We start from the raw sequence: 16,624 nt of genomic DNA on the forward strand, positions 1-16,624 counted from the left end.
AAGTGTATCTCAAATTGCTCTACAAAAACATAGTTACAAAGAAAATTGAAGGCATTATAAAAGTAAGAAAGAAGCAAATGGAGGGGTCCTTGTCCTTCGTAATAAATACACTGCATGGTCAAATGGCTGGGAACAAAGACAAACTTGCAGCTTTCAAAGATGCTGGAGATAAACCTCTGGGGGTCCCAAGCCAAAGCCAGCATATCCCAGCATACATAATTATGGCCGTCTCACTCCAATCAGAATTCCATTTCAGGACATCTTATAAATTTTGTTTCTCTCCAGCATCACGGGCAGTTTGAGTTAATATAATAGACGGTGGAGACGCAGTGGGGCACCACTGCAGTTAACTGGAAAAAGAAAACTGAGAAAAACAGCAGAAGTTAGTACCCGGTGCAGATCTGACAAACCGTACGCAGTACCGTTTCTAATCTATTACAGCCAATGCAAGTAATTAAGAAAAAGCCAAATTCGAAAAGTGGGCTTGTTGAAGTTTTTTGAAATGCTTGACATTTGTAGCCTGGCACTTCTCTATTGGCAAAGCATTCCAGATTTTGTTGCATGAGTACAGAAAGCTGCCAGTTTTTACGGTTGATCTAGGAATAAAAAGCAAAGCTATGTTAGAGAAAAGAAATGTTGGAAGTAGACACTCCAAAATACAGGCAGGGTCTAAAATAATCAAAGCCTTCTTATTATTTAATAGAACCTTAAAATCCATTCTATGTGAGACAGGCAGCCAGTGTAATGTGACTGAAACAGTTTTCAGAAGAAAAAAAAAAAAAACACAAAATAGGCCAATACCTCGTGATCACTTGGCAAAGGCACAGCAGATCAGAGCAGAGATTGAGATGGAGGATTCTAGAAGTGCCGGGCAGGAGGTCCACCCACTATTTCAACATGGCACACATCTCTCCATCCTCCTCCTTTAACTGCTGCCCCATAAAACGACCACTCTTCACTGTAACTGTTAAAAAATATAAGCACAGGTACAAGATGTTCACTCACTGAGTTCAAGCATTAATAAAGTGTACCCTTCTTGTTCTGCCTCTTTTCTTGGTACACCTGCAGATCAATTATTACCAGAGTTAACCATAACAATAGATAAAGTTCTGCTTAGAGTGAAGTCTAACTAATAATATAATTTTTAATTATTGTGGTTTTTTGTTAGATTTTAAAAGAACACCAACTTAATTGTCCATATATGTAGCATCGTTTTTTTTCCTTTTACATTATGCATACAGTAGGCATTGTGTTATAATCTCTGTATATCTGAACTTCTAATGTGATGTGCTCAGGTGTCATTATTTACATGAAAACATTTAGTTTTTTCTCTCCTGCCTTGGTTTTGTTTTAAGTTAAAATTAAGTCTTGGTTCTTCTAAAATCCAACAACAAAGCACAGTAACTTAAGAAAATAAAAGTTATTTTGACAAACGGAACAACATCCCCGTTTAGTGACTGCTGGTACTGATGTGCCTCAGTCTCTGCGTTTGCGAGGATTCACACTCTGAGGCTTTCCTGTCTAAAATTTAAAAGGCAGTGTTAGTTACTGGACAGAGTGAGCAAACATAGAGGTCAGTATTCAAGCCAGCAAAATATTACAGATCATTTAATAAATATGAGGAGTCTTTGCAGGAATTCTGCAGTAGTCTTACCTCTAGAAATAGCAAATCTAACATGAACTACACATCATCCCAAACTGGGACTCTTAAAAGCAGAAGAAAAGAACATCCAGTTGTGTGGTACACTGGCATCTGTTGAGCCACATGGAAGGCTGGTTACCACTGGGCATCCTTTAGGGTCAAGAAAAAAAATACAATAAAGGGGCATTAGTTTTTCTAACTGCAGCATTAAGAAATAAATTATTTCTAAGGAGTAAGCCTTTTCCATTATATTCAGTTAAATTTATGTGTGTGTATTTCTCCTAAACCAACAGCTTAAATGATAAGCTAATGACATGTGACAACAGCAGGTGCCCAGTCTGTCATTGTGCCACATTAGACACGCACAGCACACTTCTCTGATGACCTTGGACATAAATTTTAAAATTGCCTGTTTTGTGCCATAGAAGTTTTTTCTACCAAACAAGGTTAAAGAAATCCATTTCAAAATTATGAATAAATAGTAGCAAACTAACAATTAATTGATTGAAATTAATTAATAAGTATGACAGTAATATATTCCCGAAATGTAGTTTTTGTACAAATGAAAAATGAAGCCAAATCCACTTTAACATTTCTTTTACTTCTGCTCCTATTCCAAAATGTTTAATGAAGATTTATTCCTGTCTTGAATGACAAAACAATATGTCACTGTTTAATTCTTGTTCTTTTTCTGTATACAATTTTGAAGACTAAATGTTAGAAAATGCAGTAACTGTTTTTTACTTGCTTCGTAAATTTCCTGTTCACAAGTGTAAAGTTCAGAATGTTAGACCCTCTGTTACATCTTTCTGTATGGACATTGATGTAATCTGATATCAACATAATAAAAAACAGATGGCTTTGGAGGGCACACTTTACACCGGTCGAGTGTCACACATGCACTCTTAATTCTATTCCTAATTCAACACCTAGATTACATTGTTTTGCTTAATAATTAGCATGCCATTCACTCTTATAAGATAAAAAAAAGCAGACAAATGTTAAAAGAAAAACACCACCAAATTCTAATAGGGTGTTACGAAATAAATAACATACATCCATTAATCCAGTAACCCAAACATGGAAAATGCTGTGCTTTTTACGTTTAAACCACAAGATTACGAAGTATTGCAACTACAAATGAAAATCCTTATTGCCTTTTCTATCAATACGATGTACTTACAAAAATCTGTACACATCTATTATAATGTTCACAGACACACGTCACATTTCATTTCGCTACCTCTTCATTCAACTGCAATTAACTTTTTCAGGCAACACATCTTCCAAGACGTTATACAATTCAAAAGTTGCCATCTTTTCCAGTAAGAAGTCCAATTACAGACAGAGATAAATGGCAACACAAAAATGACGTGCAACGCAAGTACAAGTCAAACCTGATGAGTGACGTGTGTCGTAAAACATTAGACATGCGCAGAACAAATCGGGCAGTGTCGTGAAATCAATTTTAATTAAGCAGAGAGAGCGCGTGTTTGAGACAAATTGGATGGAGACTCCTGTTGCAAAGTAAAAAAATGCAGATTGGACAGGGTTGTAATAGTAAATCTCTGTGCATGTGTGCGAGGCTCGAGTTGTTTTTGTGCGCATGCAGCCGCAGATCGGATAGTGACGGCGTGCCCCACTCATATAGTCAACAACCGTATGAGCATATACTGTTTCCTATAGCATTGTTACCACATGTGTGTGTTGTAACGTGTGAGTCCCCGTCTTGCACCCTAAAACACGAAGCTGAGTCTCGGTACTTTAGCGACACCAGCTTTATTCAGCTTGAAACAGGAACAGCACTGTTATTTATTGTAGCGGGATGTGCCACTCTCCTATACACAGACACAGCAATCAGGCAGGGTCGTGCCCAGGTTAGTGGCCAAGTAATACTGTGCCCTGCGCATTTTAGCATGTCCACGATCTTTTCAGATTCACTTTTACGGCGAATTGATACAGCGCTGGGTGCCTGCAGTTGCTTCAGGACGCTCTTCCGCGTGTCGTCCTGTTGGGTGAAATCCCGCAAGAGTTTAGAAACTCACTCACACCAGCCATTATTCTTTTCAAAGGTAAAGTGCAGGTTAATTTGTTTTATGTATTTTTACTTTGCTTTGTATTAATCATTTTAAATGAATAGTTTTGGGTTGTGGAACGAATCATCTGAGTTTCCATTATTTCTTATGGGGAAATTTGCTTTGATATACAAGTGCTTTGGATTGCGAGCACGATTCCTGAATAAATTATGCTCGCAAACCAAGGTTCCATTGTATATTTTAGTTGAGGTGTGCATAATGTTTTTCAAGTTCCATGTCTATAGTGAATATTTCTCAGAGTAGGTAAGTGGATGGAAAATTAACCAAAAATGTGCATGTTACATTAACTAATAACTCTAAATTACCCCAGTATGACTCAATATGTGTGTGTGTTCTACAGTTGACTGGCAGCTTGCCCACTGTTTCCTCCTTCCTTGCACTTGATGTACCTAGGATAGGAACTAGCTCCCATTACCTTGAACTAGTTAAGCTAGTTAGAAAATGGATGGACAATTGGAAATTGCAATTTAAACTGAGCATTTTTTTCGTTTGTTCTTTGAATCAACTTAAGATTACAGTTATCTTTCTGATTTTCATGGTGGTATACTAACACATCATATTTATGCTTTTTTTTCCTTTCACTTCTTTTACTTTACTATAAATGATGGCAATACATTGCATAACATAGAAAGAATGAGTACACCTTATTTATTTACTTTCCTGAGATTGTTTATCACTATCTACCCATCCATCTTCTTTCTAAGCCCATGTACAGGTGCATGAAGTTCTGGAGCAGAAAAGCAGCCAGTAGGTCACAAAATGCCATCTGTTGCCAACTAGATAGATACTTTATTAATCCCAAGGGGAAATTCACATACTCCAGCAGCATACTGATAAAAAAACAGTATTACATTAAAGAGTGATAAAAATGCAGGTATAACAGACAATAACTTTGTATAATTTTAACGTTTTACCCCCCCTGGGTGGAATTGAAGAGTCGCATAGTGTGGGGGAGGAACGATTTCCTCAGTCTGTCACTGGAGCAGGACAGTGACTTTTAGTTAATGTGACCATCTAATCTAATGTGCACAATTTTAGGATGTGTAAAGAAATATTTGCAATGGATTTGTGCTTTATTTATTGTGTTTATTTTCCAACACTGTAGCCATTATATGATTAATGAATTACTTTTTAATCTCATTAGACTACAAATTATTTAACAGAACTATGTCTGTCTTGTAGGAAAAGGAAAAAATCCTTAAAGACCTTGAAATCCATAACAAGAATTTCAAAATGGAAGTGGGACTGCTACAAGAACAGCTAGTGAAACAGGAGGAAAAATTGATCTACCAGCAGACATTACTTCAATCTCACCCTCTCAGTGGAACAGATAATCTTGCTACTAGTTTTGTGAAGTCAAGTCACCCCCTAGATAACTTTTGCAGTTATACATACAGCATTTTGAATGAGAGTTCTCTTGAATCACCTGAGTTGGTGAGGAAGTACGACACCTCTCTTGAACAAACACAGGGTTACCTTTCAGAAGTAAGCACTCTCCATAATTCCAGGCTTGCTGTCTCAGCCAGCAAATCCACTCCACTTGAAAGAATCCATTCAGATCCTGCTGACATTAGTAGCTGCCAGTCTGTACCTACTATGTCAGTTTCTGAAGATGGCTTTTCCCTCCCAGATTCTGTTAACACAGAAAAGGTACGTTAACATTATTTTTTTTAAGTTTAATAGATCAATAAATACCATATTTAAGCTGAAATTAAAGCAATAATTAAATATGTCAGTATTTTATGTGTCTTTAACCAGTGTCTTATCCAGCTGTTTAGTTAAAAATTGCATGAAATTTCTAATCCTAAAATGCTTTCACATATCCAGATAAAATTAATTTTCTCTTTTGAATTTCTTCAATTCTGATTGTCAGTATTTTGGCCAATTGAAATTAGTTTTCTAATTTTAAAACCTACCCCAACTACTTAACTCAAAGAAATGGCACAGAGAGAGCCTGAAAGTTTTTAAAGCAAAATTTAAAAAATAGAAGTACAGTACAATATTGCTTCTAAAAATGAATGTACTCCTGAATATATATAATATGGCAAAGGGTTTAAAATACGCAATTCTTGTTCTTTTGTAGATTCTAATACAGATTTGACTATGCTTAGGAACCTTAGATTAAGATACTTCAATATCACATTAAAAATTAAGCTACCATAGTGAGCACCACTGTAACTGCTGATCAGAAGTGTGGTTTTTTTTGGGTTATCAGAAATAATTTATCTTTAAAAACTTCTTTTTGGTGAAATGCTCTGTATAAGTTCAGGGCCAAATTTAATTACAACAATCTATTTATTTATCCAGATGCAGCCATCCAGGCAGCCATTTGGATATTTCAGTTTATTAATTTCTTCGTGTTACCCTTTTAGTCGCCTCGTATCTAGCTATTTCTCTGTCAAGATTTATTACTTTTATTAGCTTAAGCTAGAACTAATTTTGTAATGCATATCCATTTAAAAGCTCAGATATATTAAACATTTATGTAGTACACAAAATGGGCTTTTGAGAACCAGGGCCACTGCTCATTTAGAATTGTCTGGCCATGACACACACATATATCCCTGCTTTGCTTTACTGCCTGACCTTCCAAACCAGTTCAGTAAATCCTTCTTCTTCTTCTTTTGGCTGCTCCAGTCAGGGGTCACCACAGCAGATAATCTTTTCCATATCTTCCTTTCCTATGTCTTTTCTCACCATATCCATAAACCTGCTCTTGAGCATTCCTCTTTTCCTTACTGACCTTCATTCCTCTCATCTATAGATCATTTCTCCACCTCTCCAGGGTCTCCTTAACCTGCTACCTACTCTCGTTACAGATCACAATCTAATCAACAAACATCATAGTCTATAGAATCCTGTCTACTCTCCTATGTCAACCTGTCAATCATCATGGCAAATAGCTTAAACCCTTCACTCCTACCACTGTCTCACTTCCCTTGTACATGTCTGGTACACCTCTTACATAGTTCTCTCCCACTCCTGACTTCCTCATACAATACCACAACTCCTCTCTGGGCACTCTCTCATATGCTTCAACACCCTCACAAAACAAACATTGCACCCCATTAATCATCCTCTTCATAGCTGTCTTTACTTCCTTCTTTGCCTATCAGTTACACTTCCTGGTTCACTATTTCCACATCATCCAGCCTTCTCCCTCTCTCTCTCTTCTTTCATCAACCTCTCAAAGTACTCTTTCCATCTGCTCAACACACTCTCCTTTCTTGTGAGTATGTTTCCTTCATTATCCTTTATTGCCCTGACTTGTTGCTCATTTTTCCCAGCTTGGTCTTTCTGTCTAGCCAATCTGTAGAGATCTTTTTGTTCCTCTAGTGTCCAAGCTCCCATACAACTCATCATACGCCTTATCTTTAGCCTTCACCAGTACTCTCTTCATCTTACACCTTATCTCCTTGTACTCTTGTCAAATTTCTGCATCTCTTTTACTACCCCACTTCTTCTTCACCAACCTCTTCCTCTGTATACTCTCCTGTACTTCCCCATTCCACCACCAAGTTTCTGTTTTCTCCATCCTCTGTCCAGATGTCACAGCAAGCACCCTTGTAGCTGTTTTGCTGTAGTTGCACAGCTATCTGGTAACTCTTTACTGCCAACTAGTGCCTGTCTTACATTCCTTCCTGAACTCCGCCTTGCAATCTTCATTTTTCAACTCACACTATTAGATCCTTAGTTCTGCCCTCATTGTCGTCCTCTTCTTGATCTCCAGCGTCATTGTACAGACCATCATCCCATACTGCCTAACTATACTTTCCCCTGCCATCTCCTTCAGACTGACCCTCCTGCACAGGATGTAATTCATCTGTGTGCATCTTCTTCCACTCTTATACATCACCCTGTGTTCCTCCCTCTTAAAATACATATTTCACCATAGTCAAGTCCATCCTTTTTGCAAAATCCACTATCTTCCGACCTTCTGCATTTCTCTCCTTGACACCTTACCTACCCATCATGTCCTCATCCCCTCTGTTCTTTTCACCAGCATGTCCATTGAAATCCGCTCCAATTGCCACGCTCTCTCCCTTGGGTACACTCTCCACCACTTTATTCAACTCACTCCAGAAACATTCTTTCTCATCCATCACACACCCAACTTGCAGGGCATATGCACTAGCAACATTCATCATCACACCTTCAATTTTCATCTTCATAATCAACACTCCATCCGATAATCATTTCATCTCCAAAGCACTCCTGACATGCTGTTTATTCAAGATAACTCCAACCCCATTTTCTTCCCATCTATACCATTTTAGACAAATTTGAACCCACCTCCAATACACCTGGTCTTACTCCCCTTCAGTATAGTCTCTTGGATGCACCTTCCTTCTCTCCATCATGTTCACTAATTATCAGTTTACTAGTCATACCATTATCAGTTTACCAATCTTCCCCCTCTTCTCCTTCGGTCAGCTGTAGCCCAGTTTCCCTCACTACCCTGTTGGCTTACAGTACTGGTGGCAGCTGTTGTTAACCTGGTCCTCAACCAATCCAATATGGAAAACTGTACTGTTGTCTGCATATTGATCTGGCAAAATTTACACTGGATGCCTTCCTAACATAACCCTCTCCATTTATTCGGGCTTGGGACCAGCATTAAGAATCACATTAGTTTGTACATCCCCTGTGGCTGACTGTCAGTTCAGTAAATCCTAGCCTTAATAATCTGTTTCCCGGTTTCTTCTAAATACATCATACTGACATGTCAAGAGGTTGTTCATTGTGACCATTCAACTAATTTTATTGGTTTACAAAAAATACTTTAACAGTGTGTTGCATGAAAAACAAATACATTTAAGGTATAAAGTTGCATCATTTCTTTCATCAGGCCAACTTTACTTTTAGACAATGCACAATCATCTTTTTTCCATTGTAATTACTGTAAAATATTTTGATTTTCAGTATTGCACATAATTGTGGGTTATATTTATAACTTAAAATCAACAGAAAAAATATTATTTTTCATTAAATCAGAAAAAATGCCAAAGTCTATTCACTAGGCAAGTTATCAATGCACTATATTAGTATGTGAACTGTTTTTTAGTTAATAAAATATATACTGTACATGGCTTTAAAGAAGAGTAACAGGTTTTATTAATATGTTACTTTAAAAATTATGGATGGAGTATTTATTTACTTTTGTATAACCCTTTTGGATATGGTAAATTCTATTAATATCTGGTCACTATTATTTGTTTTCATTTAGGAAAAAGATTTTGAAAATTCCATCTTAACGCCATGTGTTTCACCCACTGGAACAGCAACAAGTCTGTCTGTCCGTGAATGGGTTAGCGATGGATATGGAAGCAGTAAGTTGGAAGAAATAATCCCTTCTTATGAGAAAACCGTTACTACCTTTACTATAGAATTTAGTAGTGTATGGGTCCCACATTCAGATTACATTTGGCAGTGTATACGTAATTTATAGAAAGTTTTATGTGTTGGAAGTAAAATCAGGGGATTAAAAATACCTTTTTATCTTCTTATTTACATAATCTCATAATTTATCAAAATATTCTGAAACAAATAACATAGCATGGTATTAGAGATGTTATCAAGAAAAGAAGGTGAAATGATACAGATTTTATCGCATTTAATATAGAAGTTAGACTTGCATTAAGTAGTTTGAGATTTGTAATGCTTTGCAGTGAATAAAAACCATGCTCTTGATAGATAGCATATTCCCTAAATTGTCTGTGTATTATATTCTTTTACAGCAGAAGTTTCTTGCCAGTTGTCAATTATTTCATCCTACTAATACATATTGCAATATTTTTATGTGTAGCAGGCATTTAGACATCAACTTGCCACTATCTTGATATAGAGATAGACAGATAATACTGCAGTTTGTGAACTGTTCAGAATATTGAATCTTTAAAAGTACTAATTAGTTATGTGTGTGTTTCTTTTTATGTTTTTGTCTAATTTGAATATAGCATCAATTCAAAAATAAAATCCCTAGTATTTCTGAGGCCATAATAATATTAGTGATTGAATAATATGGCATTGCTTACCTATGCACTCAAGGAAAGACTGCTTTGTAACCACAGTAGGCTGTTTTAAGTACCAATGCAAAACACAAGAACAAAGAACAAATATTCTCAGAATCCTTTCAAGTACAGAAGCTTATCTAAGCTTTTGGAAAATATAAACTGGTTGTGTGCCCATCTTTCTCTGAAAATTATAAATTTCTTCACAGACATGAAATCCTTTATTGTTCTTCAGACTGTGCTTTTTTTTTTTTTTTTTTTGAGCCCAATAAGAAAAGCCACGAAGAAGAAGCAAGCACATTTTTGCATAAATACTAAATCTACTTTTGTCCTTAGCCCTCTGCCCCGTAATATCCTGTTTAAAAAGAAAAAAAAAATCTGTAGATTGATACAGCAGGAAAAAATGTAAATTAAAATGAAAATCTTAAAGATGATGTTCTGTTATATCTTAACTCAGTTATAGGGATGTTGGTGCTTGTGGTGAACGGTGGACTAAGGGCCGGTTTATACTTCACACTCAAAACACGTACACACACACATCATGGCTGCCATGCGTTCCCAGCGTTCATTTGAGACATCCTCTGAGCATCTCCTCGGAAATTAATGTGATGCATGAGCTAGTTGCAATACCAGCAAAAAGTTGCATATTCCCTATTGTAATGACATGATATATTTGAAAGGTCTCATATACCATCTTTTATGCATTTTTTTTTTAAATCACCCTCACAACAGCATCAGAAATTATGGTGGTGTATTTGAGCAACAGAGAAAAAAAAGTTGGAGCCTCGATGAAAAGGTGTATTTTGTGATCAAAGTGGAAATCTCGAAATGTCCACTTTAATCTAATCGTAGTTTATTTTATCATTCAAGTAGACCATTGCAAATGTCATCTTAAAACCGACTCAGTTGTCTGGTGCTTCCTTCTGCATTGACAGCACCAGCAAGCAGCAGTCACTACACAACACACATTAAATGTATGGTATTCCAGTTCTGTGCACATTTAGAATCCTTAGATTTATACTTGATATCACTTTCTTGATGAAATGCATTAAACTATGAATGTTACATTTTACAGATAAATCATTAAATTCATTTAAATAATGAATACTGTTTATAATTACACCGGTGGGGGTGACACAGTGGCGAAGTGATAGCATTGCTGTCTCGCAGGGAGTCACAACCCTGTTGTTCCCTGCCTGGAGTTTGCATGTTTTCCTGTTGTGGGTTTCCATAGTGTGCTCCGGTTTCGTTCCAAAGATATGCAGGTTTGGGGATTTGTTGATGCTAAAATGACACTGTTTTTGTAACTTATTTTATTTCAGTTAGCTTTTGTAGCGAGTGTATTCAATAGTTTCATATAGTTTTAGTTTTTCATCTGTTTCATTAATTATTTTATTTTCATTTTTGTTTTTATTAATGGTTTTCATCTTCATTTCAGATGTAGTTTATAATAATAGCCTTGTTAAAGAGGCTTTACTTTGAAGAGATGATATTTTCGGTCCATTCCCTTCTTACTTGCATTTTCTTCAACTTCATCAGGATCACAAAGGTTAACCTTCAAGTTATTGTCATAAGCCTGTCCCTTGTCATGAGGAAATGGGAATTGTAACCCAGCCTTTTGATCCTGTGGTCACATACTTGCTTTGCCTTGATGATGTACATATACAAAACAAAAGCAATATACCTAAAAAATTATTATACTATAAGCAATTGGATTTTATATTACTTGCTGTAAGCCTCAGGTTGCCATTCCTCACTCAGTGACTTTTTGTAAGAAAAAAAACATGTAGTTATATTAGAGCAATTACAAAGTTAAAATAATAGGTGGATATTCACCTAATATTGTAGTTAAAACATTACACTCAGTTTGTCCTGTTTCTGTGCAGTACATTTTTATGTTTTGCTTATTTATTTTTTTCTTGTACTTCACATCTGGAATAAATAAGTACATCAAAAAAGTTAATCCTACTGTATGTTTCTGCATTACATCTTCTATCAGTAATATATAAAGAGTAATCCTGTAATCTTTTTTATTCTTTTAATATTTGTTTTAGATGCAAGTTCAGAAATAGGTGCCAAGTCGAACGTGGAGCCTGAAGCAAGTGAACGCCTAGATGCTAGTGTTGTTGATTACTTTAGACAGTGTGGAATGGCATTTGTTGAAAACAATGACTTCACTGCATCACATTCAGGAAATACAGAAGGAGTATTGTCTTCTGAACTACAGGTATATTCTTCCAATTATCTTAAAGATGTTTGCTTTGGCTGCTTAACAGCAGAATTCTTACATTTTTCTTAATCACAAAATGAGATTAATCTTGCTTCTCCAGTTTTGAAAAAGGATTTTATTTCAACTGAAGTTTCAGGAATAAAATAAATATAAATATATATATATAGTTTAATGTCAAATAATGCAAAGAGTATGCAACACGTGTTTCGTCCGAATTCTGGGCTCATCAGGCATACACACTCACTGCACCCCCTCTCAGGTATCGAATCTCAGATGTCAGAGGCAAAGCCTCTTTATGTTGCCCCACGGCATGTGGTTCGTTTGACAGCATGTAGATCGGGGTAATTACATTCATGGCATTCGTAGTCTGAATCACAATCTGATTGTATAGGTGGTTACCTACTAGGTAAAGCTTGTGGTTGGTCTGCAAGTCGGCAAACATCCGCCACGGTACCCTCTTCAGTTGCGAGAAGCAGATCATGGTGGATGTTTGCTTATTTATATATATTTATATATATTTATATATATATATATATATATATATATATATATATATATATATATATATATATATATATGTATATATATAGTATACAGTAATCCCTCCTCGATCGCGGGGGTTGCATTCCAGAATCCCCCGCGATAGATGAAAATCCACGAAGTACAAACCATATGTTTGTATGGTTATTTTTATATATTTTAAGCCCTTATAAACTCTCCCACACTGTTAACATTATTAGAGCCCCCTAGACATGAAATAACACCCTTTAGTCAAAAGTTTAAACTGTGCTCCATGACAAGACAGAGATGACAGTTCTTTCTCACAATTAAAAGAATGCAAATATATCTTCTCTTCAATGGATTGCTTGTCAGGAGCAGAGAATGTCAGAGAGAGAAAAGCAAACCATCAAAAAAATCAATATGTGCTTTTGGGCTTTTAAGTATGCCGAAGCACCGCGATAAAGCTGCATTTTTTAGAGGAGCGTCCGTATCCTCTAGGCAAACAGCCCCTCTGCTCACACCCCCTCCGTCAGTCGCAGAGATTGTCAGAGAGAGTGAGAGAGACAGAGAAAAGCAAACAATCGAGCATCCTGCGGGAAGCATATCGTATATCATTGAGGAGTTTTAGTTAATACGTAATACATGCTCTGATTGGGTAGCTTCTAAGCCATCCGCCAATAGCGTCCCTTGTATGAAGTCAACTGGGCAAACAAACTGAGGAATCATGTACCGTAAATTCAAAGACTCATTGTCCGCAGACATCCGCGAACCAGCGAAAAATCCATAATATATATTTAGATATGCTTACATTTAAAATCCGCGATGGAGTGAAGCCGCGAAAGTCGAAGCGTGATATAGGGAGGGATCACTGTATATACACACAGTACTGTGCAAAAGTTTTAGGCAGGTGTGAAAAAATGCTGTAAACAAAGAATGCTTTCAGAAATATAATGATCATCAATGTCACACGTAGGTTGAAACACAGTCATTAACTGAAACAGAAACAGCTGTGTAGGAGGCTTAAAACTGGGTGAGGAACAGCCAAACTCGGCTACCAAGGTGAGGTTGTGGAAGACAGTTTCATGTCATGGCAAGATTGAGCACAGCAACAACACACAAGGTAGTTATACTGCATCAGCAAGGTCTCTCCCAGACAAAGATTTCAAAGCAAACTGGGGTTTCAAGATGTGCTGTTCAAGCTCTTTTGAAGAAGCACAAAGAAACGGGCAACGTTGAGGATCGTAGACGCAGTGGTCGGCCAAGGAAACAGTGCAGCAGATGAAAGACACATCAAGCTTATTACCCTTTGAAATCGGAAGATGTCCAGCAGTACCATCAGCTCAGGACTGGCAGAAACCAGTGGGACCCAGGTACACCCATCTACTGTCCGGAGAAGTCTGGCCAGAAGTGGTTTTCATGAAAGAGTTGCAGCCAAAAAGCCATACCTCCGACATGGAAACAAGGCCAAGCGACTCAAGTATGCACGAAAACATAGGAGCTGTGGTGCAGAAAAATGGCAGCAGGTGCTCTGGACTGATGAGTCAAAATTTGAAATATTTGGCTGTAGCAGAAGGCAGTTTGTTTGTCGAAGGGCTGGAGAGCGGTACAATAATGAGTGTCTACAGGCAACAGTGAAGCATGGTGCAGGTTCCTTGAACATTTGGGGCTGCATTTCTGCAAATGGAGTTGGAGATTTGGTCAGGATTAATGGTGTTCTCAATGCTGAGAAATACAGGCAGATACTTATCCATCATGCAATACCATCAGGGAGGCGTATGATTGGCCCCAAATTTATTCTGCAGCAGGACAACGACCCCAAACATATAGTCAAAGTCATTAAGAACTATCTTCAGCATAAAGAAGAACAAGAAGTCCTGGAAGTAATGGTATGGCCCCCACAGAACCCTGATCTCAACATCATTGAGTGTGTCTGGGATTACATGAAGAGACAGAAGGATGTGAGGAAGCCTACATCCACAGAAGATCTGTGGTTAGTTCTCCAAGATGTTTGAAACAACCTACCAGCCGAGTTCCTTCAAAAACTGTGTACAAGTGTACCTAGAAGAATTGATGCTGTTTTGAAGGCAAAGGGTGGTCACACCAAATATTGGTTTGATTTAAATTTATCTTTTGTTCATGCACTGCATTTTGTTGATTGATGAAAATAAATGATTAACACTTCCATTTTTGAAAGCATTCTTTGTTTACAGCATTTTTTCACACCTGCCTAAAACATTTGCACACACACACACACATATATATATATATATATATATATATATATATATATATTATATTATATATATATATATATTATATTATATTATATATATATATATTAATATTATATTATATATATATATATATATATATTAATATAATATTATATAATATTATATTATATTATATTATTCCACTGTCTGTCCAGCCCTCTGTACTCCTATTTGCATATTGATTTCAGATTCATACGAAGCTGGTGCCTATCCACCATATAGTATTAGGTACAATGTGGTAATCAAGCCTGGATGGGGCACACGACAAACATAGCATAGCTGAGAGAATTCTCCGTTAAAGTGTAGGGAACATTTTCTCCCAGTTCATGTCAGGGATGAGCAGACAGTTATAGGTGAATTCCACTTGAGGCTGATTCTGCTAAATAGCCAATATCAGCTGTTTGATCCAAAGATGTACTTCCACAGACAGAAGTGGTATATCTGTTCATTTTTTCGTAGAGTAAATTATTGTAAATTGAAAATTTTTTTTTTTTTTCCAGTTACATCATTTAAACAGTATCAATATACAGTATATTAAAGGTAAAGTTCAACAACAACTACAACATCATTTATTTATATAGCACATTTTCATACAAAAAAATGTAGCTCAAAATGCTTTACAAAATGAAGAATATAAAAATAAAAGACACAGTAAGAAAATAAAATAAGTCAACATTAATTAACATAGAATAAGAGTTAGGTCCGATGGCCAGGGTGGACAGAAAAAACTAAAAAAAACTCCAGACGGCTGGAGAGAAAAAATAAAATCTGCAGTGGTTCCAGGCCACGGTCCCCTCTGGACATTCTACCTAACATAAATGTAACAGTCCTCTTTGTATTTAGGGATCTCACGGAAGGACTTGATGATGATGGTCACGTAGACTTATGGCTTTTAGTCCATCAATGTTGGAGCATCATGATTCTTTGAGTAGGTGGTGGTGGCGCTGGCCGCCACCACAAAGAAACCGTAAAAAGAAACAGAAGAGAGAGTAGGGGTCAGTACGGATTTTAGAGCCACTATGAATAGTTATTATGATGAATTGAACATACAGAGTATCAGGATTAAGTTAATGTGAAGTTATGAGAAGGCCATGTTAAAGTAATATGTTTTCAGCAGTGTTTTAAAGTGCTCTACTGTATTAGCCTGGTGAATTCCTATTGGCAGGCTATTCCAAAATTTATGTGCATAAGAGCAGAAGGCCGCCTCACCACATCTTTTAAGTTTAGCTTTTGGAATTGTAAGGAGACACTCATTTGAGGATCTAAGGTTACGATTTGGAACATAGGGTGTCAGACATTCCGATATATAAGATGGAGCGAGATTATTTAAGGCTTTATAAACCATAAGCAGAATTTTAAAGTCAATTCTGAAACACACAGGTAACCAGTGTAGTGACAAGGTTCATATATTGATATATCCACATCTGTTAAAGTAAAAGTATTTCATGGGGTGTACTTACTCTTTCTTTTGCATGACCGTATATGGATGCCGAGCTAACAACTGCACCACAGTGTTACCTGTTTTACTTATAATAACCATACATTTTATTTAGTTGACAATAATAAAATTACATTGAATGTGCAAGTCACTATGCTGAAAGATTTTGAACAATACAAAGCTAATGTTAGAGTTGTTCCCTAGGTGGTGGAATTGTCATTAAACAAGAGAAAACCCAAAAAATACTACTAAATCGTCATCTGTATAAATTAAATGTTAAGTCTAATTTATCCTGTCCTGGCAACACTGAAAGAAAGGCAAGAAGCAACTGTTGACCGGGTTACAACCCATTCCTGATCCCTGTAGCCCAAATTCATTAGTGGATAGCCCTTGTCTTTAAGCTCTAGGTGGCAAATTGTGTATTTAGCTTAAG

At 36.6% G+C, this 16,624-nt stretch overlaps 1 protein-coding gene across 1 annotated transcript in view; it reads left to right on the plus strand.

Moving 5' to 3' along the window:
- The window catches only part of pcnt (pericentrin), a 174,690-nt gene that overhangs the window by 139,541 nt on the left and 18,525 nt on the right, over positions 1-16,624 (plus strand). Inside the window, exons 37-39 of the mRNA XM_039756353.1 lie at positions 4,921-5,388; positions 8,966-9,068; positions 11,804-11,976. Coding sequence (XP_039612287.1) covers positions 4,921-5,388; positions 8,966-9,068; positions 11,804-11,976 — 744 coding nt within the window. The remainder of the gene's footprint in view (positions 1-4,920; positions 5,389-8,965; positions 9,069-11,803; positions 11,977-16,624) is intronic.

Source organism: Polypterus senegalus, chromosome 6, assembly GCF_016835505.1.
Source record: "Polypterus senegalus isolate Bchr_013 chromosome 6, ASM1683550v1, whole genome shotgun sequence".
Classification (NCBI taxonomy): domain Eukaryota; kingdom Metazoa; phylum Chordata; class Cladistia; order Polypteriformes; family Polypteridae; genus Polypterus; species Polypterus senegalus.